This window comes from Dendrobates tinctorius, unplaced genomic scaffold, assembly GCF_039654945.1.
Source record: "Dendrobates tinctorius isolate UK_male_01 unplaced genomic scaffold, ASM3965494v1 ptg000116l, whole genome shotgun sequence".
In the NCBI taxonomy this organism is placed as follows: Eukaryota; Metazoa; Chordata; class Amphibia; order Anura; family Dendrobatidae; genus Dendrobates; species Dendrobates tinctorius.
Window position 1 is genome coordinate 10,415,576 of NW_027361784.1, and position 24,796 is coordinate 10,440,371.

Sequence of the window (24,796 nt, forward strand, 5' to 3'; positions counted from 1 at the left end):
ATTTTACCATACGATTTACTGAAAAATGGGGGGGGGGGGGGGGGAAAATTCCAAAACGTGGTAATACCAAGTGGAGAAAAAAAAAAGCAATTTCTGCATTGTTTTTAGGTTTTTTTTTTCTGGTGTTCACTTTGTGGTTTTTTGGATTAGTGCGATTACAGCGAGACCAAATCTGAAGACTGTGTTTCCTGTTTTAGTGGTTATAAAAAAAAAAAGAAAAAACGAATTTGGCTTCTGCCGCCATTTTCTGAGACCTGCAACTGCTCTTTTATTTATTTGTTCATGAAGCTGCATGAGGGATTATTTCTTGTGTGGCGAGAGGGAGTTTGCCCCATGTAGAGTATATACTATATTTTGATAACTTATTCTTTTTATTGCATTTTTGTAAGCGGTGAAATTTTTACCGAAAAATAGCAATGCTGGAATCTGAATTTTTTTTTTCCTTTATTCTGTTTATTATAGGTGTTAAACAATTTTATACTTTCATAAGATATCTGTTACGCCACTTTGTCACGACGCCCAAAATAAGTCTCCTATAACTGTAGGACCTATGCCGTACACATAAAAAGGGAATATTCATACCTGGATCTCGGAGCCCTAGTGTCTAATATTCTTTATGGCTTTGGAGAGAGGAAACTTATTTCCCCCCGGCGAGAAAAGTCCCACGTCCCAGCCTCTTATATACACTGAGCACAGGGGCTCTCCAGCAGATAACCCACTTCAATTACCTGTTCACAGCAGGAGGCCATAAAGCAGATGAAGTGCTAGCTCTTGTTCCTTTCCCAAGTTATAGCTAATTGATGTGTCAGTGCACAATGTGAGGGGGACACATCCCTTCTTAAGAGATGACTTTATGGATTTGTATCCCATTTCACCATTAGATCTATAACAGGGAGCATTGGGAATAGGAATAAAATGGTTGAATCTATTATATTTCAATGAGCTAGCTCTACAAGGAGGATTAAGAAGATAGGAATAGCATCTTAAAGGGAATATGTCAGCAGGGCTTTGCTATGTAATCTGAAAGCAGCATAGTGTAGGGGAAGAGAGGTGTGTTCTCACAGGCGGTCATCCCATATTGGCACCATGACTGTAGGTAAACATCCTTTTGATATACTGTGATATGATACTTTAAGCAGCTATGGACATAGGTTATCTTAGGGATATCGCATTCACATTGTTCTATTTCATGGCGTTTTTTCATTCGAACTAGATGCCACAGCTATTCATTTCTTTTGACGAATGCTTTTTGAGGTATACCTTATATCCCTTTGTATGCTTATGGGGCAACTTAGGTATTTATGCAGTCTAAATTTTGGCACATACCTTTGTATATAACCTTACTCGGGCTACACCCCCTGTATGCTTCTCTGTATATCGGCCCTTATTATATGGTACTTCAGACTACTGTGTTGTTCTATGTAGTTTTTATATGTGACATAATAAAATTTGCGATTTTATATATTGATCCTTGTCGTTCAATTTGCTCTTTTTGGGTCATTTAACTTTTGAAGGGATCTTAGTTATTTGTGAGGAATTTTTTCTGGTGCGATAATGTAGGGGAACAGAGCCTGAATCCAGTGATTAATCTTTTACTGGACTAGTTGATGCAGTCTGAAAGAATATCTGTTATAAATGTAGTAGTGCTCAGAATGTTGAACTGTGTATAACCCTGCCCACACCTCTGATTGTCAGCTGCCTGTGTGCACTGCCAATCATCGGTCATAATCTCCTGCTGATAAAACACTGATTGTATCAAAACTACAACAAACAACCTAATAAGTGACACATCCCTGGAATCAGGCTCTCTTGCACTATATTATGCTGCTCTCAGATTGCATAGCAAAAACCTGGTGACAGACGCCACCTCAGATAGCCGGGCTCTCAGGTTTCTCATGGTCATAAAGGAAAGTGGTTGTCAGCTGACAAAGGCAGTGGTGAGGGAGTTCTGCGATGTTCCATCAAAGGTGGCCTCAGAATGCAGCAGAGTCACTCTACAAATGTCAGTTAGCGAACAGTTTTCCACATTCCACACACATATATAAAATATGCCCATACCCATTACATGCATATTACACAAGTACAGCACACACACACATACAGAGCCATGCAGCTTGGAGCAAAGTCTTACACGCACAGGTAAAAAACATCACTAAGTGGCATAGATTTTCCTGCAATTCTTCACTTAAGGTAAAGGAACAACTAAAAGCCAACCCATTTTTTTTTTTAGAAAACCCACCGTGCAAGGGTTATATTTCTACATTATCTTTTATTATACAGAAAATGGAAAAAAACAAAAAAAAAAAAAACAAAAACACAATTACGCCATTTTTATTCACATCATTTACTATACAATTGGTGTCTGAAAATTATCACCATTCAGCTACATAGAAGCTGGTCGTTGGTCGTTTAATATTCTGTTGAGACCGGCCGACCACGTTAACGATGTGCACGTAATCAGAAATGGATCTTTTTGCCAGTGTTTTTCTTTTTTTTTTAAAGACATTCAAAAGGTCATTTCACTTGATGAACGAACATTTTTCTTGTTCATTGGGCGAGCAGCACCTTGTTCACACTGCACAATTACCCGTATTTTTTGGATTATAAGACGCACCCCAAATTTTGAGGAGAAAAATAGGAAAAAAGCTTTTTTTTAATAAAATGGTGGTGGCTGCAGTGAAGCGGGTTCCCAATGTCGCTGCTGGAGGAGGCAAGAGTGGAGCGTTTCTGCAGGACGCAGGCTGGGATGAGGGGGTGTTCCGGTGTGCGGCGCGCCGCTGTAGGTCTCCGGTGTTGCTGCGGTGCTGAGCTGTGTCCCCGGTGCTGCAGGGTTCTCTGCTGACATTTTGTGAAAGGCCAGAGCCCCCGTCAGTTCTTCCATGGTTTCCTGTGCGGTGGACTCTGGGAAAATGGCAGCCGGGAGGCGGCGCACGTGCAGATGGAGATCTCGGCACCGAGATCTCGGGAGAGGAGACCTCAGTGCTGAAATCTCATCTCAGTGCAGCACCGCCACCGGGGACACAGCGCAGCACCGCCACCGGGGACACAGCGCAGCACCAGCATGCCGATAAGGTATGTACACATTATAAGAAGCACCCCCATTTTCCCCCCCAAATTATGATTGGAAAAAAAGTGCGTCTTATAATCCAAAAATACGGTATCTGGAAAAAGAGTAATCCTATGAATGCCGATTCCTGATAATTCTTCGGTTTGGATTTTTTTTTTCTCATTACGTCGTTTAGCGATCGGATTATCTTGTTGCATATTTTGATAGATCAGACTTTAATGTACTTTTTTCATATTTTAAACGCTTTTTGTTCTACTTTTTACTGTATTTAATAGTCCCCCCAGAGGGCTTGAAGCTGCTATTGCCTGATCGCTTGCTTTGTACATAGCAGTAGCGAAAATCACAATTTCCTATGAATGCTGGCTTTCACAGGATGATCATAATGACGGACGAAGGGGGATTCAGCAGACCCCTGGGCCCAGCGATCAAATGAGAGCGTGGAATGACTGGCCCCCTGTCGGCTCGTGTTGGGTGCCGCTATCAGACATTGACAGAGGGCTTTAACAGGTAAGCAGCTTCGGGCAAAGCTCCACTCCACCCGTGGCTGTCAGAGGCACATGATGGCTGATTAAATCAGCCATCATGTGCAGGGAAAGAGCCTGCATCAAAGTGAGGGAGCTGGCATATGATGGTAACATCGTATGTCGGTAAGGGGTAAAAGGGAATTATCTGTCAGCAGGTTTCTTCTATGTAATCTGAGAGCAGCACGATGTAAGGGCAGATACCCTGATTCCAGTGATGTGTGACTGTGATACATTTTGATTACAGTAATCTGTTACTCTGGTACCTCGGGGTGTGTGCTTATTAATTTAACGGTGATAACATATAATTCAGGGGAGGAAACGATTTGAAGTCAGACCTTAAACTACTAACATAATGCAAAGGTTGTATCATTCCTACCAGTGTCACATGGATGTTCATGACTCTGCCAAGCTGATCCACATAGAAGACGCTATCGGAGGACCACGCGTCACAGTGCAGGTAATTATACATGCCGTAGGCGCGCATGTGGTCCAGCGTGTACTGATCCTCCCGGAGCTTCACTTCTGCCACTACTGGAACATAAGAGAAGACATTTTTTTTTTTTTTAATCCATTTATTTTTATACAGTATTTTTTTTTTTTTTTATCTTGCCTGGAAACTTTGTAAATTATCTTTATAATGGATTTTCCTGCTGTTCAATCCACTGCGGCGGCAGGAGCTGAGACGCTGGATTACACTATATACCAGGGTGCGCGACAGAGTCGCATCATTCAAGTCGGGAATACAAATTGGAAGGCAGACTCAATTTAACAAGTTCATCTCAATAACCTTTTATCTTCCCAGGGTCCAGAAATGTAATAATAAACCAGAATAAGGTCAACTGGACAAATCTTACAGACGTCAACTCCAATAAAAAAGTTATAGTTTTTTTAAAAAAAAAAAAAACCATTATAACCAAAAGGATAATTTACTAAGTTTGTGGCTTTTCAAACAGAACACAAAATATTTTAATTCTAAATACAAGTTACCAGAACATCCAGAGAGTCTGACATTTCCATATTTGTTTTGTTTTCCATTTCATTTTTTTTTTTTTGTTCAGCTTTACCGTGTAGACTGAGACATTCTTCAGAGTCATCTCATCATTATTTGGTTTTTGAAGTGGATCCACTTCAAAATCCACAGGAAAACCAGCTTTACATACTCTTCATACTCTCTAATGTGGATTTTGAAGTGGATCGTCTTCAGAAGTCACGTAAAAAGAAGGCCTTTCTGTCTGGGGAAAAAAAGGGTACAAATTTGGCCACAGAAGGCAGAAAAAAAAAAAAAAAGTATTTTAGAGGTATGTGCACACACGTTTCAAAGTAGACATACTTATTCCTTAGGAAGGATCGAAAGGCGTTGGTAATAAAAAAACGCATTTAGTAAGGTTCTTGTATCCTGGCCTTCATTACTTACTCATCAGCAGTGCCGAAAATCCACGTTTTGTTCTCGATTTCCAAATACTGAGGTCAACTCCCCCGAATACTCAACGTGTGCACGTGGCCTTCACAGCTTCATTCTTTGAGATCAAGAGATGTCACCCGACCATTCTTCATGCAAAAGCCATCACAATGAATTTTTTAAAAATGCAGCGGCAAAAGACGTACGCCGGCGGCTAAAAAGGTGTCGTGTGCACAAACCGTTAAAGTACCAAAAGCGACTCAAATTTGTGGGGCAGATTTTCTGGTTAAAAAAAAAAAATGCTTGACACTTAAAGGGGGAGTCTAGTGAAAACAAACTATCACCTATCCCCTGGATAGGTGATAACTCACTGATCGGTGGGGGTCCGACTGATGGGACCAAACAATATTGCTTCTCTAATGGGCTGCCGGTAAAAGGCGAGCAGAGCGCTCAGCAGCCCCAGTTACTGGAGCGGCGGTCAGGCGTGTGCACAGCAGCTCCATGCTCACAGGTATAACAGCGCTCCGTCCCGCTAATCGTACCGGATCCCAGTGGTCTAACACCCACCGCTCATCAAATGCCAACCTATTCTGAGGAGAAACGATACACGTAAAAGGTTCTCCTGCCATCTAAAGAATATGCCATCACTACCCTGTGACGCTGGAGAGGGTGTCTGAGGCCCCGGCCATGACCCTTTTTGGTTCTCTGGAGAGCCCCGCTACAGACCTTTCATAGATTACTGTAAACCAATGCTGCCCACTTACCAAAAATAAATACTAGATTCCTGAAAAAATGTCCGGCCAAAACCCTAACTTGCATCGACAATGGTGATAAGTGTGGAGCCGTCAGGTGATTTGTGGTCATGGGCTCCTCATATTGTGCCGAGCACCCGTCCATACTCCGGGGTCCGGGTGAAGCCACACCCCCTTTGGTCGCGGCCTGGTGTCCGGGACGGATATAGTTCCAATTTCCTGAGAACTTTATTAAACATTAGTAACCAGAATTACACATTATCATCTGCAGATGGCAATCAGTTACCATGGAAACTCGCCAAGATAATGATTCGCCCGGGAAAAGAAAGAGTCGCTGATGTCTGCAGCTAACGCTTCCAATCAGCCCTGGGTCACGGTAGATCATGCAGAAGGGGATGCGCAGACATTCCCACTAATTACGTGACCGGGTCCAGTAACAATCAGAGTCAGCCTCGAGGGGGACATTTTTTTTATCCAAATAAAAGTACCGTACCGGAGTGCCGCAGGTGGTGACAACTGAACGGCTGAGACGAAGCGTGCAGCCAACGTGCCGTATACTGCTCTACAGCGCCCAGAGGGTTACAGAACTGGCTCTATACACTGCTGATATAATGCAAACATGACCTCGGCATTAACAAGATCTCTGCTTGCTGTCAGTAGAGACTCCGTCCTGATAAAGGGGCACGGTCTCTTGCTCCAGATCAGCAAAGTCGGCAGTTTTGGCAGCAAGAAGAAAGCTGCAAGGAAAATCAAAGCTAACGTCCATCAGTAAAGGGTTAACCAGTAAGGGTTAACACCTTATGGAAATAACGTTTTTTCCTTTTGTGTTTAGGCCCTATAAGGACACGTGAACATCACAGAATGGGGTCCGTCTGTTCGGGACCCCCTCTCTGTAAGCAGAATGGACACCCGCCACCTTTCTCACGATTCCTTTTAAGTGTGCCATCTTGCCTCCCAACTTCCTGATTGTCATGGGGTTTGGGAGGTGCGTTCCTAAAAGTTAACAGTTCGGGCTAGCGGCATTGCTGCTGGACGGAGCGGTGCGCTCTACAATGCTGCAGGCAGGGGCAGCTTTGCACTGGAGGAGGAGCAAAGTGGCACAAATCTTGCCGGGATCGTGCAAGCTGATTTAAATCAGCGCTTATAAGACCTAGTAGAATGAGCTTGTAAGAGCTGTGCACGCTCGACCACCGCCACCAGACTCAAGGACGAAATCTAGTCAACGAGCCATAAACAAAAACATCAAAAATCCCCGAAGTTAATTAGAGACACATCCACAGGTGAGAAACACACTGCGTCTGTGAGTAGCATCACGGGAAAGTCTAAAGAAATCAGCCAAGATATGAGCAGGAAGACAATTGTGGACTTGCACAAGTCTGGGCTTCAAGATGCCTGAAGGTGCCTTGTTCATCTGTACAAATAATTACTGTATATACTCGTGTATAAGCCGAGATTTTCAGCACATTTTTAGGCGTGGAGCGCATATTCATTACATTAATGAGCGGTACCATGTGACCGCTCAGCAATGGAATGAAGACAGGAAGACAGATGCCGGCGCCCATCCCAGACTGAAATGTAGCCGCGCCAGGAGGGTGAATAGGACTGGGGGAGGGTGAGCAATGCGATATTCACCTGTCCCCTTTCCACCGCCGGGCTGTGTCTTCCGGGTCCTCTGGCTGTGACGTTCAGGTCAGAGGGCGCAATGACATGTTTAGTGCGCGGCCTGAACAGTCACTGCAGAGACCTGGAAGACAGAGCAGCGCGCGGCGGTGGAACGGGGACAGGTGAAGATAGCCGGGGCCGGGGGCCTGGCCAGCGGCGGCACCTAGCCCCCATAGTGTGCCGATGTCCCCGCCTGCTCAGGACACCGGCACCTGGCCCCCAACAATAAGAGGTATGTCATTTTTTATCGCAGCAGCGGCATATGGGGCATATTTTAATATGAAGCCTCGGCTTATACCTGGGTTTATATGTTATATGCAGGTACAAACAAGATGGGAATGCCCAGCCATCATACAGCTCAGGAAGGAGCCTGGTTTTGTGTCCCAGAGATGAACGTGCTTTGGTCCGACATGTGCATATCAACCCAAGGACAAAGCAAAAGACCTTGTGAGGATGATGGTGGAAGCTGGTAAGATTGTGTCATTATCCACAGTAAAACGAGTACTGCATCAACATGGGTTTAAGGGCAATGGTACCAAATACCAACGAAATGTATGTAAACTTTTGACTTTGCAGTAAGTAATAAAAATGCCTTAAAACATTCTCTCTCTCACTATTCAGGCATGTGGCAAATGTTAAAAATTATGGTAATCCCAAGCGACCTAAAATGGTAAAAGCTTATTCTGATTTCATGTCAGATATTGAGAAAAACATGAATTTGTGTCTTTATATATAGTGAATGTAAACTTCTGGTTTCAACTGTGTGTATATATATATATATATATATATATATATATATATATATATATATATACACACACACACACACACACACACACACACACACACACACACACACACAATAAAAGGTGATCAAAACGGTACCAATAAAAACATCAGCTCTCCACTTAAAGAACAACAAGCCGTCACAAGTCTCCACTGGTGAAAATTCAAAGTTACGGATCTCAGAAAATGGTGAAACAGCAAAAGAAGTTTGTTTTGGTTTTTTTCTTTCAATGTTTTGAATTAATAATAAAATATTTGCAAGCATGATATCTCTGTTATCGTACTGACCTGCAGAATTATGTTGACAGGTACAATTTATGCCATAAAAAACATAAGCTCTCATATAACTTCATGGTCAGAAAAGTAAAATAAATTAAGTTTTGGCTCATGTAAGAAGGGAAGAAAAAAAAAAAAAAAATCAAAGTGCAAAAATTAATAATTCCTCGATCATGAAGGAGATAAAGCGTCGCACTTTGAGCTGTAGGATAGCCACCTCTCTTGCGGTCCTTGTGTTACCTTCCTTCCCTGAGAACTCGCCTAACTTCGGAAAATTCAGCCAAGGCTAGAAAAGAGTAGTTGGTCCTTTACTGCCACCTGGTGGTGAAAAATTAGTACTGCCGCTGCATCATAAAAATATATATTATCTCCTACAAAAAAATGACATTACAAGAGCGTGAGTCAGCTAAAGAAAACTCACTGAGTAAGAGCAATAGTAAAGAAACAAAACATTACCTTCTTCATCTAAACATGCTAAACGATAGCACAGATTTGTTATCAGGTTTTTCCCTGTTCAGCTGAACGCACAGCGGAGAAGCCCTTTACCCTTATGGGGGACACAGCAGAGACCCTAAAGGGTCACACACCCGGCTCTGCATGGAGAAACCATGAGAAAGGGCACAATAGTAAGGCTGCCTTCACACTGGGTTCTGACACCCGTTTGAGGGCGCCGTCGAGATTTGGGCATACGCACCAACATAGACAGTAATAGCACCGGCACAGCGAAAGTGCGAAAAAGAAGAAAACAAAAGAAGAACAGAGAAAAACAAGGCGTCATGGCTACGACCACAGGAGGACTAAAAGCTGTGGATGCTGGAGAACGATATATAGATCAGGGACATCAGACGCGAAGACACAGAGGGAAAGAAGTAAAAACTTGGACAAGGTAGCAGGTCGACCTCGGTATTTGTCCACAATTGAGGAAGTTTTCCTTTATCATCAAATATAACGAATCTTCTCATACGGAAATAGACTTAATTGGGCTGTCCTGCTGACAAAGCACATTGTAACTAATAGACATCAGACTAAAAGAAACACAATCACAGATGGGGCTGTCATGCAGCTGCAATGCAGGCTGTGTGTGTGCGCCACCTGCTGGCAACAGAAGGGCAGAGGGATAGCACACTCCCAGGGCAGGCCTGCACCGCAGCAGCCAAAAAGACCACCAGGTGGCAGCAAAAATGTCAAACAAGCAGTCATACGAAGTACCAGAGGTCACAGCAAGCGCGTGGTCAGGAACAAGCCAATAGGTCAAAACCAGACGGGCGCGCGGTACAGGGGGGGAAAACGGAAGAGTAATCAGAGACAAGCCACGGGATCAGAAACCAGAGCAAGCCAAACAGCACCAAAATGACAGAAACTCAGGTCAGGGAACAAGCCGGGTCATACACACATAGCGGGCACGCATACAGAGAAACACGATTACAATAGAGTAACCTAGGTCAGCTGCTCTAGCCGAGGGACCGGAACTATCACCGACGCCGGACCTAGGTGCTTAGCCGCCTAAACACCAGAGAGAGGCAGTTACAATTAACCCCTGTCTGACCAGGACGGAATAAAAACAAAACCCCGTCCTGGATCATGACAGAGGCATAGTGCAATAACTTCAGTTATGTAAGAGCAGTAGAATGCATACGGCACAATGGCCTAATTTAAATATGAAATAAAGCAAAAAAAAAAAAACTTGAATAAATAATACAGATAATAAACTATGGTGGCAACAAAAGTGCCCCCCAAATACTGTATGATACGCCACAGTATTCTCCACACACACGGTATGATGACCCTACTGTACCACCAGTTAAGTATAGTGACAGCAACACAACATGTTTCCCCAGCTGTGATCCCTACAGAGTATAATGGGCCCCACATAGAGCTCCATACAGTATAACGGGCCACCCATTATACAGTTATGGCCAAAAGTATTGACACCCCTGCAATTCTGTCAGATAATACTCAGTTTCTTCCTGAAAATGATTGCAAACACAAATTCTTTGGTGTTATTATCTTCATTTAAATTGTCTTAAATGAAAAAACGCAAAAGAGAATGAAGCAAAAAGCAAAACATTGATCATTTCACACAAAACTCCAAAAATGGGCTGGACAAAAGTATTGGCACCCTCAGCCTAATACTTGGTTGCACAACCTTTAGCCAAAATAACTGCGACCAACCGCTTCCGGTAACCATCAATGAGTTTCTTACAATGCTCTGCTGGAATTTTAGACCATTCTTCTTTGGCAAACTGCTCCAGGTCCCGATATTTGAAGGGTGCCTTCTCCAAACTGCCATTTTTAGATCTCTCCACAGGTGTTCTATGGGATTCAGGTCTGGACTCATTGCTGGCCACCTTAGAAGTCTCCAGTGCTTTCTCTCAAACCATTTTCTAGTGCTTTTTGAAGTGTGTTTTGGGTCATTGTCCTGCTGGAAGACCCATGACCTCTGAGGGAGACCCAGCTTTCTCACACTGGGCCCTACATTATGCTGCAAAATTTGATGGTAGTCTTCAGACTTCATAATGCCATGCACATGGTCAAGCAGTCCAGTGCCAGAGGCAGCAAAGCAACCCCAAAACATCAGGGAACCTCCACCATGTTTGACTGTAGGGACCGTGCTCTTTTTTTTTGAATGCCTCTTTTTTTCTCCTGTAAATTCTATGTTGATGCATTTGCCCAAAAAGCTCTACTTTTGTCTCATCTGACCAGAGAACATTCTTCCAAAACGTTTTAGGCTTTTTCAGGTAAGTTTTGGCAAACTCCAGCCTGGCTTTTTTATGTCTCGGGGTGAGAAGTGGGGTCTTCCTGGGTCTCCTACCATACAGTCCCTTTTCATTCAGACACCGACGGATAGTACGGGTTGACACTGTTGTACCCTCGGACTGCAGGGCAGCTTGAACTTGTTTGGATGTTAGTCGAGGTTCTTTAGCCAACATCTGCACAATCTTGCGTTGAAATCTCTTGTCAATTTTTCTTTTCCGTCCACATCTAGGGCGGTTAGCCACAGTGCCATGGGCTTTAAACTTCTTGATGACACTGCACACGGTAGACACAGGAACATTCAGGTCTTTGGAGAGGGACTTATAGCCTTGAGATTGCTCATGCTTCCTCACAATTTGGTTTCTCAAGTCCTCAGACAGTTCTTTGGTCTTCTTTCTTTTCTCCATGCTCAATGTGGTACACACAAGGACACAGGACAGAGGTTGAGTCAACTTTAATCCATGTCAACAGCTGCAAGTGTGATTTAGTTATTGCCAACACCTGTTAGGTGCCACAGGTAAGTTACAGGTGCTGTTAATTACACAAATTAGAGAAGCATCTCATGATTTTTCGCACAGTGCCAATACTTTTGTCCACCCTCTTTTTTATGTTTGGTGTGGAATTATATCCAATTTGGCTTTAGGACAATTCTTTTTGTGTTTTTTCATTTAAGACAAATTAAATGTAGATAATAATAACAAAGAATTTGTGTTTGCAATCATTTTCAGGAAGAAACTGAGTATTATCTGACAGAATTGCAGAGGTGTCAATACTAACTGTAGCACCAGACCCAAATGTCTCCTGTGATGTATGTGCTCCAGTCGCAATGTATTCTGTGATGTATATATGCCAGCACGTGTCACCTATGCTATATACTCCAGTGCCTCCTACAGGATGTATATACTCCGGCCTCAGTGTCTCCTATGCGATGTATATGCTCCAGCCCCAGTGCCTCCTATGTGATGTACATGCCCCAGCCTCAGTGCCTCCTATGTGATGTATATGCCCCACCCCCAGTGTCTGCTATGTGATATATATGCCCCACCCCCAGTGTCTGCCATGTGAAGTATATGCCCCACCCCCAGTGTCTGCCATGTGATGTATATGCCCCAGTGTCTGCCATGTGATGTATATGCCCCAGTGTCTCCTATGGGATGTATATGCCCCGGCCCCAGTGTCTCCTATGTGATGTATATGCCCCACCCCCAGAGCCTCCTATGTGATGTATATGCCCCACCCCCAGTGTCTGCTATGTGATGTATATGCCCCACCCCCAGTGTCTGCTATGTGATGTGTATGCCCCACCCCCAGTGTCTGCTATGTGATGTGTATGCCCCACCCCCAGTGTCTGCTATGTGATGTGTATGCCCCACCCCCAGTGTCTGCTATGTGATGTGTATGCCCCACCCCCAGTGTCTGCTATGTGATGTGTATGCCCCACCCCCAGTGTCTGCTATGTGATGTGTATGCCCCACCCCCAGTGTCTGCTATGTGATGTGTATGCCCCACCCCCAGTGTCTGCTATGTGATGTGTATGCCCCACCCCCAGTGTCTGCTATGTGATGTGTATGCCCCACCCCCAGTGTCTGCTATGTGATGTGTATGCCCCACCCCCAGTGTCTGCTATGTGATGTGTATGCCCCACCCCCAGTGTCTGCTATGTGATGTGTATGCCCCACCCCCAGTGTCTGCTATGTGATGTGTATGCCCCACCCCCAGTGTCTGCTATGTGATGTATATGCCCCACCCCCAGTGTCTGCTATGTGATGTATATGCCCCACCCCCAGTGTCTGCCATGTGATGTATATGCCCCAGTGTCTGCCATGTGATGTATATGCCCCAGTGTCTCCTATGGGATGTATATGCCCCGGCCCCAGTGTCTCCTATGTGATGTATATGCCCCACCCCCAGAGCCTCCTATGTGATGTATATGCCCCACCCCCAGTGTCTGCTATGTGATGTGTATGCCCCACCCCCAGTGTCTGCTATGTGATGTGTATGCCCCACCCCCAGTGTCTGCTATGTGATGTGTATGCCCCACCCCCAGTGTCTGCTATGTGATGTGTATGCCCCACCCCCAGTGTCTGCTATGTGATGTGTATGCCCCACCCCCAGTGTCTGCTATGTGATGTGTATGCCCCACCCCCAGTGTCTGCTATGTGATGTGTATGCCCCACCCCCAGTGTCTGCTATGTGATGTGTATGCCCCACCCCCAGTGTCTGCTATGTGATGTGTATGCCCCACCCCCAGTGTCTGCTATGTGATGTGTATGCCCCACCCCCAGTGTCTGCTATGTGATGTGTATGCCCCACCCCCAGTGTCTGCTATGTGATGTGTATGCCCCACCCCCAGTGTCTGCTATGTGATGTGTATGCCCCACCCCCAGTGTCTGCTATGTGATGTGTATGCCCCACCCCCAGTGTCTGCTATGTGATGTGTATGCCCCACCCCCAGTGTCTGCTATGTGATGTGTATGCCCCACCCCCAGTGTCTGCTATGTGATGTGTATGCCCCACCCCCAGTGTCTGCTATGTGATGTGTATGCCCCACCCCCAGTGTCTGCTATGTGATGTATATGCCCCACCCCCAGTGTCTGCTATGTGATGTATATGCCCCACCCTCAGTGTCTGCTATGTGATGTATATGCCCCACCCTCAGTGTCTGCTATGTGATGTATATGCCCACCCCCCAGTGTCTGCTATGTGATGTATATGCCCACCCCCAGTGTCTGCTATGTGATGTATATGCCCCACCCCCAGTGTCTGATATGTGATGTATATGCCCCAGGGCCTCCTATGGGATGTATATGCTCCAGCCCCAGTGCCTCCTATGCGATGTATATGCTCCAGGACCAGTGTCTCCTATGCAATGTATATGCTCCAGTGTCTCCTATGCGATGTATATGCTCCAGCCCCAGTGTCTCCTATGGGATGTGTCTCCTATACTGCTGCCAGTTCTTTACAAAATTTACCAACACAAAGAGGCAATTGTGCTGTAGACCTATGCAAGTCAGGAAAAGTAGTTGCAAGTAGCAACATCTTCACTACCATCTAACATCACAGCCGCACAAAAGAGAAGTACTTCCAGCCATCACATTCGGTGTGAGTTAATGTTACCAAATATAAAAGGATCATTTTCAAGTTGATAATATAGTTATAACTATCCAAACGGCTCTTGATTCCTCACCCCTGCTGCAGCACAAGATATTGGTCTCTGGCAGGGCAGGAAGGAATGACTTCTCATTCTTTAATCACCTGACCACTAAGACTTCAGGTGACTAGAACAAAACATCACCAGATAGGCTTCTGCTGATGACCTGTAACCGGCCTCAGTAGTCAAATGGCCAAAGAATGAGAGGTTATTGCTCCCTACCTAGTAGGAGATCCCCAGAGTGACTTGTGCTGGAGCCAAGGAGTCAGGATACAGGGAATTCCTGTTTAAACCTCAGTACTCAGATTAATTTGCTTGGCACTTTGCGATCATAAGGGGGTTTTGGGATACAGTTTCACTTTTGGGTTGAAGTTTGGGCACTCTGTCTCTGTTCGCCATCATTGCGTTAGGTAATGTGCACACCGAAATTTTTCACGGAGATCAAAAAACTATGAGTTTTTAAAATGTCAGGAAATGCCATTTCTTTGACTAGATTTTGGAGGACCGTCTCCATTTCCTGAAGCAGTTGTGAAGAGTCTATAGAGCCTTGTCAGAGAGTTTTGTTTTCCTGGAGCTTGGTTTAGTCTTATGACTGGACGGTGCCTAGTTTGGGGTGCTCTCTGGACACGTGACATGCTCTTTTCTTCCACCAGGTTGTTTTCAAAACCCAAAGTGGGAAAAAAAAGTCAAAATCCTGAACACATATCTAGAAAAACTTCCCAAAATCCTCTGCGTGCACGTGTCCTTTTGCTGCTTCACACGTTGCAGAATTGTTGCGGATTTTACAGAACCAGCAAAGGGGGCGAGTTTCAACTCAAATCCCATTCACGTTTTTAGGTTCTTCAGGTTCAGCAGCCGGTCAGCCCAAAGTAACTGCAGATTAACCCTATATCTGCAAGTTAATAGCGTTTGGGTACAAGTTCCCTTTACATCCGCAGGTTATGCCGCTGGCCCAGCATTGTTTTTAAGAATTTTAGTTATTTTCTGCAACAAAAAAAAAAAAAAAAGCACAAAACAGTGCGGAGAATATGTGCAGGTTGTAGATGCAGAAATGATGCGGATTTCAGTTTGGAAATCTACAAGTGGAATCTGCACACAATATCCGACGTGTTAACTCGACCTTAAAGGGTCAGTCACGCCATCACCTGCCAAAATGTGCAGTCAGCAGCAGGATATCTATCGTCAGAAAGCAGAGGGACAATTCCGAGTCAGACAACGGTGCTTTGGGGGGCAGAATAAGAGGGTGGAGGTTTAGTGGGCAACAGCATACTGCAGCCCCAGCGCCTCCCGCGGGATGCCTACGCTCCAGCCCCAGCGCCTCCCGCGGGATGCCTACGCTCCAGCCCCAGCGCCTCCCGCGGGATGTGCCTCCTATACTGCTGCCAGTGCTTTACAAAACTTAACACAAAGAGGTAATTGCGCTGTAGTCCTATGCAAGTCAGGAAAAGTAGTTGCAAGTAGCAACATCTTCACTCCCATCTAACACAGGGGTAGGAAACCTATGGCTCGGGAGCCAGTTGTGGCTCTTTTGATGGCTGCATCTGGCTCTCAAACAAATCTTTAACAAAAAATAAATAAATAAATGACGGAAACCACTGATTTCCGAAACGTGTAGGATAAGTTTGGTCCTTACGGAGACTCGTACCTGCAATCTCCGGTCACCATCCTACCACAGGACTCGACCGCAGCACCTGAACATCCACGCCTGCCCGGTAGAGCCACATGGAGCGCCTGTCGCCAGCCGGGACAGCGCTCAGCTCCTCTCCTTGCCTCATCTACTCCACAGCAATACCTACAAACGGCATCTCCTCGCTTCGCAGGGTCACGCGCCGGTGGCGCCTCAGTTCCTGTCACAACCTGGTAATGTGGGCTCCGCCATGAGTGACAGGTGGGCTGCACCGGGGATGTCTGAGGCTACGTTCACACGCTGCAGATTGGGGTGCGGATTTGGCCGCGCGGATTTTGTAAAGTCCGCAGGTAAATCTGCAGGTCAAAAGACCTGCGGTTTCACCTGCGGATTGCTCTGCGGTTTCACCTGCGGATTGCTCTGCGGTTTCACCTGCGGATTGCTCTGCGGTTTCACCTGCGGATTGCTCTGCGGTTTCACCTGCGGATTGCTCTGCGGTTTCACCTGCGGATTGCTCTGCGGTTTCACCTGCGGATTGCTCTGCGGTTTCACCTGCGGATTGCTCTGCGGTTTTACATCTCAATGGAGGAGATGGCAAACCGCAGCGGAAAGAATTGACATGTCAATTCTTTCTGCGGTTTCAAAACCGCAGAAAAACCACGCGGAAAAATCCGCACCGTCTGCACTGCGGTTTTTTATTCCCATAGGGAATAATGGTACTGTACACCGCAGCAGAATCCGCAGCGTGTGCACACAGCCCGACACTTCTGGTCAGTCACACATTACAAGCTGCAGGATTCAGCCCCCCCAGAGTCTCCGCTATGAGTCAGTGCCGCTCAGAGACCCCTGGTGCCCGGCAGCAGGCTGTCCCCCGGACCACACGTGTCAGCGCCACTCACCAGCGTCCAGCTCCACGCTGTAACACGGCAGCGGCTCCAGTGACAGCTTGTAGCTCTCGAACTTGGGGTCCAGCAGGAGCCGGTTCACCCGCAGGGAACAGTTGGCCGCTTCCATGATATTGTCCCAGTCTGCCTTGTCACCAGCCCTGAGGGAGCCGGAACCTTTACACCACGTTCACTGTGGCTACAACCGGAAGCGTCTCATTCCCTGCAGGACCACAGGAACTAAGCATGACGGGAATTGTAGTTTGTTTCTTTTTAAGCTCAGACGGTTTTTGAACCTTTGTGATTTTTTTAACTATCCCCATCACTCTCTGGGGTGGAGAGATTGTATAGCTCGTCCATTAGTCAGAACAATAGAAGATTTTTGCGTTCCTGCTACGGACAAACAAGAAGTGTGCGGTCACGTGACAAGAGCGACTTCCGGGGACGTAACGCACCGCTTTAGAGATGGTTGCCAAGCAACAGGAGGGGACTTCCGGCTGACGGACTTGGCGGTGAGTTGGTGTGAGGCCTGGTGAGGAGTGTGTGTGTGCGGTAATGTGCGATATAGGAGTGATGAGGGGACTGTGAGCACCGGAGAAAACCGCCGCCATGTGTGCTGTACAGACGGGGCGGCATTGTGGCGGAGTATTGTTGTTTCCGCAGCATAAATCCGCCTACTGGTTCATTCTTATTACTCTTTCTCGAAATTAAAGGGACCCGGTCACGTCCCCAAACATTAACTGGCAGCTGTAGGGTTAATCTTTAGGTTAATGGTGTCCGGATGCTTCTCGGCTGCTGTGCTAACAGTCCAGCACTGAGCTTCATTCCTCCAGGGAGCCGCTGGCTTTGTCATGGCGGAGCATTGGCGACTACAGTCACCGCACACAGCGCTCCTCCCCCGGCGCTGTGACCGACGTCCCTCCACCCCCGGCGCTGTGACCGACGTCCCTCCTCCCCCGGCGCTGTGACCGACGTCCCTCCTCCCCCGGCGCTGTGACCGACGTCCCTCCTCCCCCGGCGCTGTGACCGACGTCCCTCCTCCCCCGGCGCTGTGACCGACGTCCCTCCACCCCCGGCGCTGTGACCGACGTCCCTCCTCCCCCGGCGCTGTGACCGACGTCCCTCCTCCCCCGGCGCTGTGACCGACGTCCCTCCTCCCCCGGCGCTGTGACCGACGTCCCTCCTCCCCCGGCGCTGTGACCGACGTCCCTCCTCCCCCGGCGCTGTGACCGACGTCCCTCCACCCCCGGCGCTGTGACCGACGTCCCTCCTCCCCCGGCGCTGTGACCGACGTCCCTCCTCCCCCGGCGCTGTGACCGACGTCCCTCCTCCCCCGGCGCTGTGACCGACGTCCCTCCACCCCCGGCGCTGTGACCGACGTCCCTCCACCCCCGGCGCTGTGACCGACGTCCCTCCACCCCCGGCGCTGTGACCGACGTCCCTCCACCCCCGGCGCTGTGACCGACGTCCCTCCACCCCCGGCGCTGTGACCGACGTCCCTCCACCCCCGGCGCTGTGACCGACGTCCCTCCACCCCCGGCGCTGTGACCGACGGCCCTCCTCCCCCGGCGCTGTGACCAATGGCGCTGTGACCGACGGCGCTCCACCCCCGGCGCTGTGACCGACGGCTCAATACACTCTCTGCTTACAGCCTCTGGTCACTGAGCGGTGGCTGTAGCCGCTCCGCCCCATTCTTTAGTGGGTTGATTTTGATGGAGATAAAATTGTTAAGATAGTGATAAATGTTAATTTTAAAGCTACACATTAAAAGTGACATTTTATTTAGATTAGTCAATTCATTTTGGAGATACTGATTCAATTTATTTAGCAGTGAATTTGAATAAAGTTGATTTTCTTACTTTCAGTGCGGCGGCCGAACTGCATTGTAACACTGCTAACGTGCAGATTAACTCTATATATGTCTGTAAAGCTCTGTGGCATTAATAGCGCTATATAAATGAGTAAAATAAATATCTGCCAGGTGCTCATGTTTGGCGAAATGACAAGTTCCCTTTAAAGCGTTGTTCCGCAAATCACAATATGATCTTCTAATACTATACATGCGTAGTTATTTATTGATGCCGGTGTGACACTGTTAAATAGGCCATGTTTTGCTAATGCCACGCTGTTTAGGATGCCCCTCCAGGGGTACCGGTGCTCCTGGTCACTCATGCCCGGGGAGTGCTGCCTCCCAGCACTGACATGGTGTCTTCTAGGCTTGGATAATCCTCTTTTGGGGCGGTTTCTTGTAAACATTAAGATTAGCTTGATGATAGTTACAAAAGAAGTCACTATTCGTAACTCAGACGACTTGAAAGCACACACCTCGTGACTATTCGGGAACTCCCGGGTGCTACACAAAAAGAACGATTTTTGTGAAACTTCAGAGAAGAAAGGCGGCACTCTCTGTCCTATAAAAACGTCTTTTATTGCAGAATCATTAAAAAAATGGATGTAGGAGAATGCAGGTGCAAGGGACGCACTACAGCTGTTTCACACACAACAGTGCTTCAACAGGTCCAAGCACAGCTGTATTTGGACCCTTTGAAGCACCATTGTGTGCGAAACGTCCATCAGCTGTCTCTTGCACCTGCATCCATTGTATTAGTGATACGGCAATAAGACGTGTTTATAGGACGGTGTGCGCCCCCTTCCATCTCCTTGAAGTTTTGCTTGATGATACACCTACTATCCGTGGTGAACGCAGCTGAGCACAGGATAGCAGAGCTGTGCTGGAAGTCTGTGCTATTTTCCACACTTATCAGTCAGCTGATGTCCAGCAGAGGTCTGAGACAGTAAAGAAGACCTCCCAGGTGGCTCGTACAATGCGAGTCTAAGGGTACCGTTACACCTAGCGATGCACCAGCGATATGACGCGGTCAGGATCGCTGGTGCATCGCTAGGTGGTTGCTAGTGAGCTGCCACACAGGCAGATCTCACCAGCGACATCGCTGGGGACAGGGATCGCTACTTACCTGTCAGACGCGGCGATCCTGCGTCCTCCCGCCCGACTCCACGCGTCGCAGGAAGAGCTGCAGGAAGTGGCCGACAAGGAATGGTCCAGCAGCTTCTCGCGCGATTAGCGATAACCAGCGGGGGAGCCGGTCGGAGGTATCACATGCAGCGATATCGCTAGCAATATCGCTGCAACGTCACAAAATCGGTGACTTTACAGCGATATTGCTAGCGATATCGCAGTGTGTAACGGGGGCTTAAGGCCTCTTTCACACTTCAGTTTTTTGTGTCAGTTAAAATCCGCCAAAAAGGTGGACAAGTGGATCCGTTCTTAACTGATGTGATCGGATGCCACAGGATTCGTTTTTTGACGGATCCGGAAAATGAGGAAATATAAAAGAACCGCTGGCCGAGAGAGAGAATGAATTGTTTTTGGTTTTTTTTCCGCCAGCCAGCCAGAATTTGGGGTTAAATCAGTGTATGGAGGATCCCCCGGCAAAAAAAACATTGCAAGCTCCGTTTGGAAATCTTTGAGGATGTTGACGGACAGCAACATTATGGCGGATCCGCACAAAAACGGATGCAACGGACAGCAATCCGTCAAGATCCGCCAATAATGAAAGTCAATGGGGAAAAAAACTGATCCGCAAAAAAAAATTGCGGATCCGTTTTTTTCAAAACCTGGCGGATTTTGACTGATTGTAAAAAAACGGAAGTGTGAAAGAGGCCTAAGGAGCATCGGAACCCGGCTCCATAGACTCTCATGGTAATAGAGATTTCCCGCTCACACACAGAGTGCGGGGGAAACTCTGAAGAGCGGTGATGTCACTGAGAAGAGGAGCTGAACGGTGATGGATCTCGGAGAAGACGGCGGTAGGTGACTATATTAATACAGTCACATTGCATTTCATGCCATATACACAAACATTTAATGAAAAATAATATTCATGGAAGTCGTTCGTTATCTCTGAAAAATGGGGCTGGTCAGGTGCACACAAAGCAGGCAGCACTCATTTTTATCTTGGCACTGCAGACCCTCCTGCCTTGAGTGCTCCTGACAAGTCCCATTTTTCAGCAATAAAGTAGCGCTCCCCTGTATTTGACTTGTAGAAAGCACATGCAAAAAAAATAGCATCCAAAATTGCTTGGAAAAAAAAAATTCTCAGATTTTTTTGAAACGCAGAGAGAATTGTGTGCATGAAAGAGACCTATAGGTGAATGTACACAGCAATGTTATTGGCATGATTACAGTTTTCTTTGTGTCAGTTTTCAGAATTTTTTTTTCTTTCTCCCTCCAAGTGTCTTCACCATGAATAAAGATGCTCAGATGAGAGCGGTGATCAACCAGAAGCTCATCGAAACAGGGGAGAGGGAGCGGTAAGTATGGAGTCAGTAAGCATGGAGGTGACTACAGGCGGCTGGTTTCATACATGTCCTCACATCACATCCACAGTGATCAGAGAGCATCACATGTCCTCACATCACATCCACAATGGTGAGAGAGCGTCACATGTCTCCACATCACATCCACAGTGATCAGAGAGCATCACATGTCCTCACATCACATCCACAATGGTGAGAGAGCGTCACATGTCTCCACATCACATCCACAGTGATCAGAGAGCATCACATGTCCTCACATCACATCCACAATGGTGAGAGAGCGTCACATGTCTCCACATCACATCCACAGTGATCAGAGAGCATCACATGTCCTCACATCACATCCACAGTGGTGAGAGAGCGTCACATGTCATCACATCCACAGTGGTGAGAGAGCGTCACATGTCCTCACATCACATCCACAGTGGTGATAGAGCTTCACAAGTCCCCACATCACATCCACAGTGGTGAGAGAGCGTCACATGTCCTCACATCACATCCACAGTGGTGAGAGAGCGTCACATGTCTCCACATCACATCCACAGTGGTGAGAGAGCGTCACAAGTCCCCACATCACATCCACAGTGGTGAGAGAGCTTCACATGTCCCCACATCACATCCACAGTGGTGAGAGAGCTTCACATGTCCCCACATCACATCCACAGTGGTGAGAGAGCTTCACATGTCCCCACATCACATCCACAGTGGTGAGAGAGCTTCACATGTCCCCACATCACATCCACAGTGGTGAGAGAGCTTCACATGTCCCCACATCACATCCACAGTGGTGAGAGAGCGTCACATGTCTCCACATCACATCCACAGTGGTGAGAGAGCGTTGCATGTCCTCACATCACATCCACAGTGCTGAGAGAGCGTCACATGTCTCCACATCACATCCACAGTGGTGAGAGAGCGTCACATGTCCTCACATCACATCCACAGTGGTGATAGAGCTTCACAAGTCCCCACATCATATCCACATGTCTCCATATTAACCCTGACATACGAGTATTGTGAAGAGTCTATAGTGATGTCTATATCTTCATATACAGTGCCTACAAGTAGTATTCAACCCCCTGCAGATTTAGCAGGTTTGATAAGATGCAAATAAGTTAGAGTCTGCAAACTTCAAACAAAAGCAGGATTTATTAACAGATGCATAAATCTTACAAACCAACAAGTTATGTTGCTCAGTTAAATTTTAATAAATTTTCAATATAAAAGTGTGGGTCAATTATTATTCAACCCCTAGGTTTAATATTTTGTGGAATAACCCTTGTTTGCAATTACAGCTAATAATCGTCTTTTATAAGACCTGATCAGGCTGGCACAGGTCTCTGGAGTTATCTTGGCCCACTCCTCCATGCAGATCTTCTCCAAGTTATCTAGGTTCTTTGGGTGTCTCATGTGGACTTTAATCTTGAGCTCCTTCCACAAGTTTTCAATTGGGTTAAGGTCAGGAGACTGACTAGGCCACAGCAACACCTTGATTTTTTCCCTCTGGAACCAGGCCTTGGTTTTCTTGGCTGTGTGCTTTGGGTCGTTGTCTTGTTGGAAGATAAAATGACGACCCATCTTAAGATCCATGATGGAGGTGCGGAGGTTCTTGGCCAAAATCTCCAGGTAGGCCGTGCTATCCATCTTCCCATGGATGCGGACAAGATGGCCAGGCCCCTTGGCTGAGAAACAGCCCCACAGCATGATGCTGCCACCACCATTCTTGACTGTAGGGATGGTATTCTTGGGGTCGTATGCAGTGCCATCCAGTCTCCAAACGTCACGTGTGTGGTTGGCACCAAAGATCTCGATCTTGGTCTCATCAGACCAGAGAACCTTGAACCAGTCTGTCTCAGAGTCCTCCAAGTGATCATGAGCAAACTGTAGACGAGCCTTGACATGACGCTTTGAAAGTAAAGGTACATTACGGGCTCGTCTGGAACGGAGACCATTGCGGTGGAGTACGTTACTTATGGTATTGACTGAAACCAATGTCCCCACTGCCATGAGATCTTCCCGGAGCTCCTTCCTTGTTGTCCTTGGGTTAGCCTTGACTCTTCGGACAAGCCTGGCCTCGGCACGGGTGGAAACTTTCAAAGGCTGTCCAGGCCGTGGAAGGCTAACAGTAGTTCCATAAGCCTTCCACTTCCGGATGATGCTCCCAACAGTGGAGACAGGTAGGCCCAACTCCTTGGAAAGGGTTTTGTACCCCTTGCCAGCCTTGTGACCCTTCACGATCTTGTCTCTGATGGCCTTGGAATGCTCCTTTGTCTTTCCCATGTTGACCAAGTATGAGTGCTGTTCGCAAGTTTGGGGAGGGTCTTATAAAAGGCTGGAAAAAGAGATAATTAATCCAAACATGTGAAGCTCATTGTTCTTTGTGCCGGAAATACTTCTTAATACTTTAGGGGAACCAAACAGAATTCTTGTGGTTTGAGGGGTTGAATAATAAATGACCCTCTGAATAAACTTTTCACAATTTAAAAAAAAAAATAATAAAAGAAATAACATTCTTTTTTGCTGCAGTGCATTTCACACTTCCAGGCTGATCTACAGTCCAAATGTCTCAATGCCAAGTTAATTCTGAATGTGTAAACCTGCTAAATCTGCAGGGGGTTGAATACTACTTGTAGGCACTGTATACCACATAATACACTTCAGCTGCTGCAGAACCTCAGTCTATAGTGATCTGTGGAGGGATGGTTGCTCACATCACATTATAGTCGCCTATGTAGAAGCCTTTTTCTTCCTGTGTCATCCAATCAGCTGAGTCCTTCCCCTGCTGCCTCCCACTGTGTGTTGCAGCGGGAGGCTGGAGAGGAGGTGGAGGGTCTGGAAGAGACTGGAGGCAGTTATGGCCTGTCTGAGCCTGACCGGAAAACTCTAGGTTGTGAGTGAGCAGCTCCTCCAGAATCAGGAGAGAGCTGCTCACATGACTAAGTGTGATATCTCGGACATCATGCAGAATGCTGACCAGGAGTATATTCCAAACTTCCAAACTCTCAGCATTCGGCAGCCTACGTACACTCACATTATACTGCGGGTAAAGGTAGCAATTGAAGGTGTTGCGAATCGTTTCATTATGTAGGGGTCGGCTCGCTGTGGTCCCATCTAGCAGCCACAGGTTGCTGAAGTGGCTGATGGACTGAGTCCTGTGACTTGAAGCCCTCCAACTCTACTAATATACATTGCCTAGAGCTAAATATTTTAGAGCGCTGTGATCGCGGGGCTCGGTGGCTGCACTCGTATGAGCACTCGTGTTGTACCAGTCATATTCTGAGACAACTGATCCTGGACATATAACAACTACCAACTAACATCTAACAACCACCGTCTATGTGATAAGACAGAGGTTAGACCGTGATGCTGGGCACCCCACCAGTGCCCCATGATCACATCGCTGGGTTACCTAGTAGCTGCCATTGTACAGTCTGCATCGTGTATGAAGGTGACTTGTCCCACGACAAAGTCTTCTGGCTCTCGCTGCCGATTTCTGCCTTTTTTGAGCAATACTATGTACCTGACTACAAGGTCATCCATAGAATGTGAGCAATGTGCCGCTTGGTCGGGTTTGGG

At 47.0% G+C, this 24,796-nt stretch overlaps 2 protein-coding genes across 6 annotated transcripts in view; one reads left to right on the top strand and one right to left on the bottom strand.

Moving 5' to 3' along the window:
* The window catches only part of NUDCD1 (NudC domain containing 1), a 142,046-nt gene extending 125,016 nt beyond the window's left edge, over window positions 1-17,030 (bottom strand). For both annotated transcript variants that reach the window (XM_073590192.1, XM_073590191.1), the window contains exons 1-2: window positions 16,898-17,030; window positions 3,968-4,122 (exon numbers count right to left, since the gene is read on the bottom strand). In XM_073590192.1, the coding sequence (XP_073446293.1) occupies window positions 3,968-4,122; window positions 16,898-17,012 (270 nt within the window). In that variant the 5' untranslated portion in view covers window positions 17,013-17,030. The remainder of the gene's footprint in view (window positions 1-3,967; window positions 4,123-16,897) is intronic.
* ENY2 (ENY2 transcription and export complex 2 subunit) overlaps window positions 17,011-24,796 on the top strand; it is a 32,623-nt gene continuing 24,837 nt past the window's right edge. Inside the window, exons 1-2 of one of the 4 annotated variants that reach the window (XR_012234917.1) lie at window positions 17,011-17,414; window positions 21,137-21,214. Coding sequence is in view for 3 of the 4 variants with exons in the window: in XM_073590194.1 (XP_073446295.1) it covers window positions 21,147-21,214 (68 nt within the window). In the remaining variant the exon portion in view is untranslated. Of the gene's footprint in view, window positions 17,415-20,595; window positions 20,711-21,136; window positions 21,215-24,796 lie in introns of those variants that run through there. The other 3 variants (XM_073590194.1, XM_073590193.1, XM_073590195.1) reach the window with 3 other exon arrangements.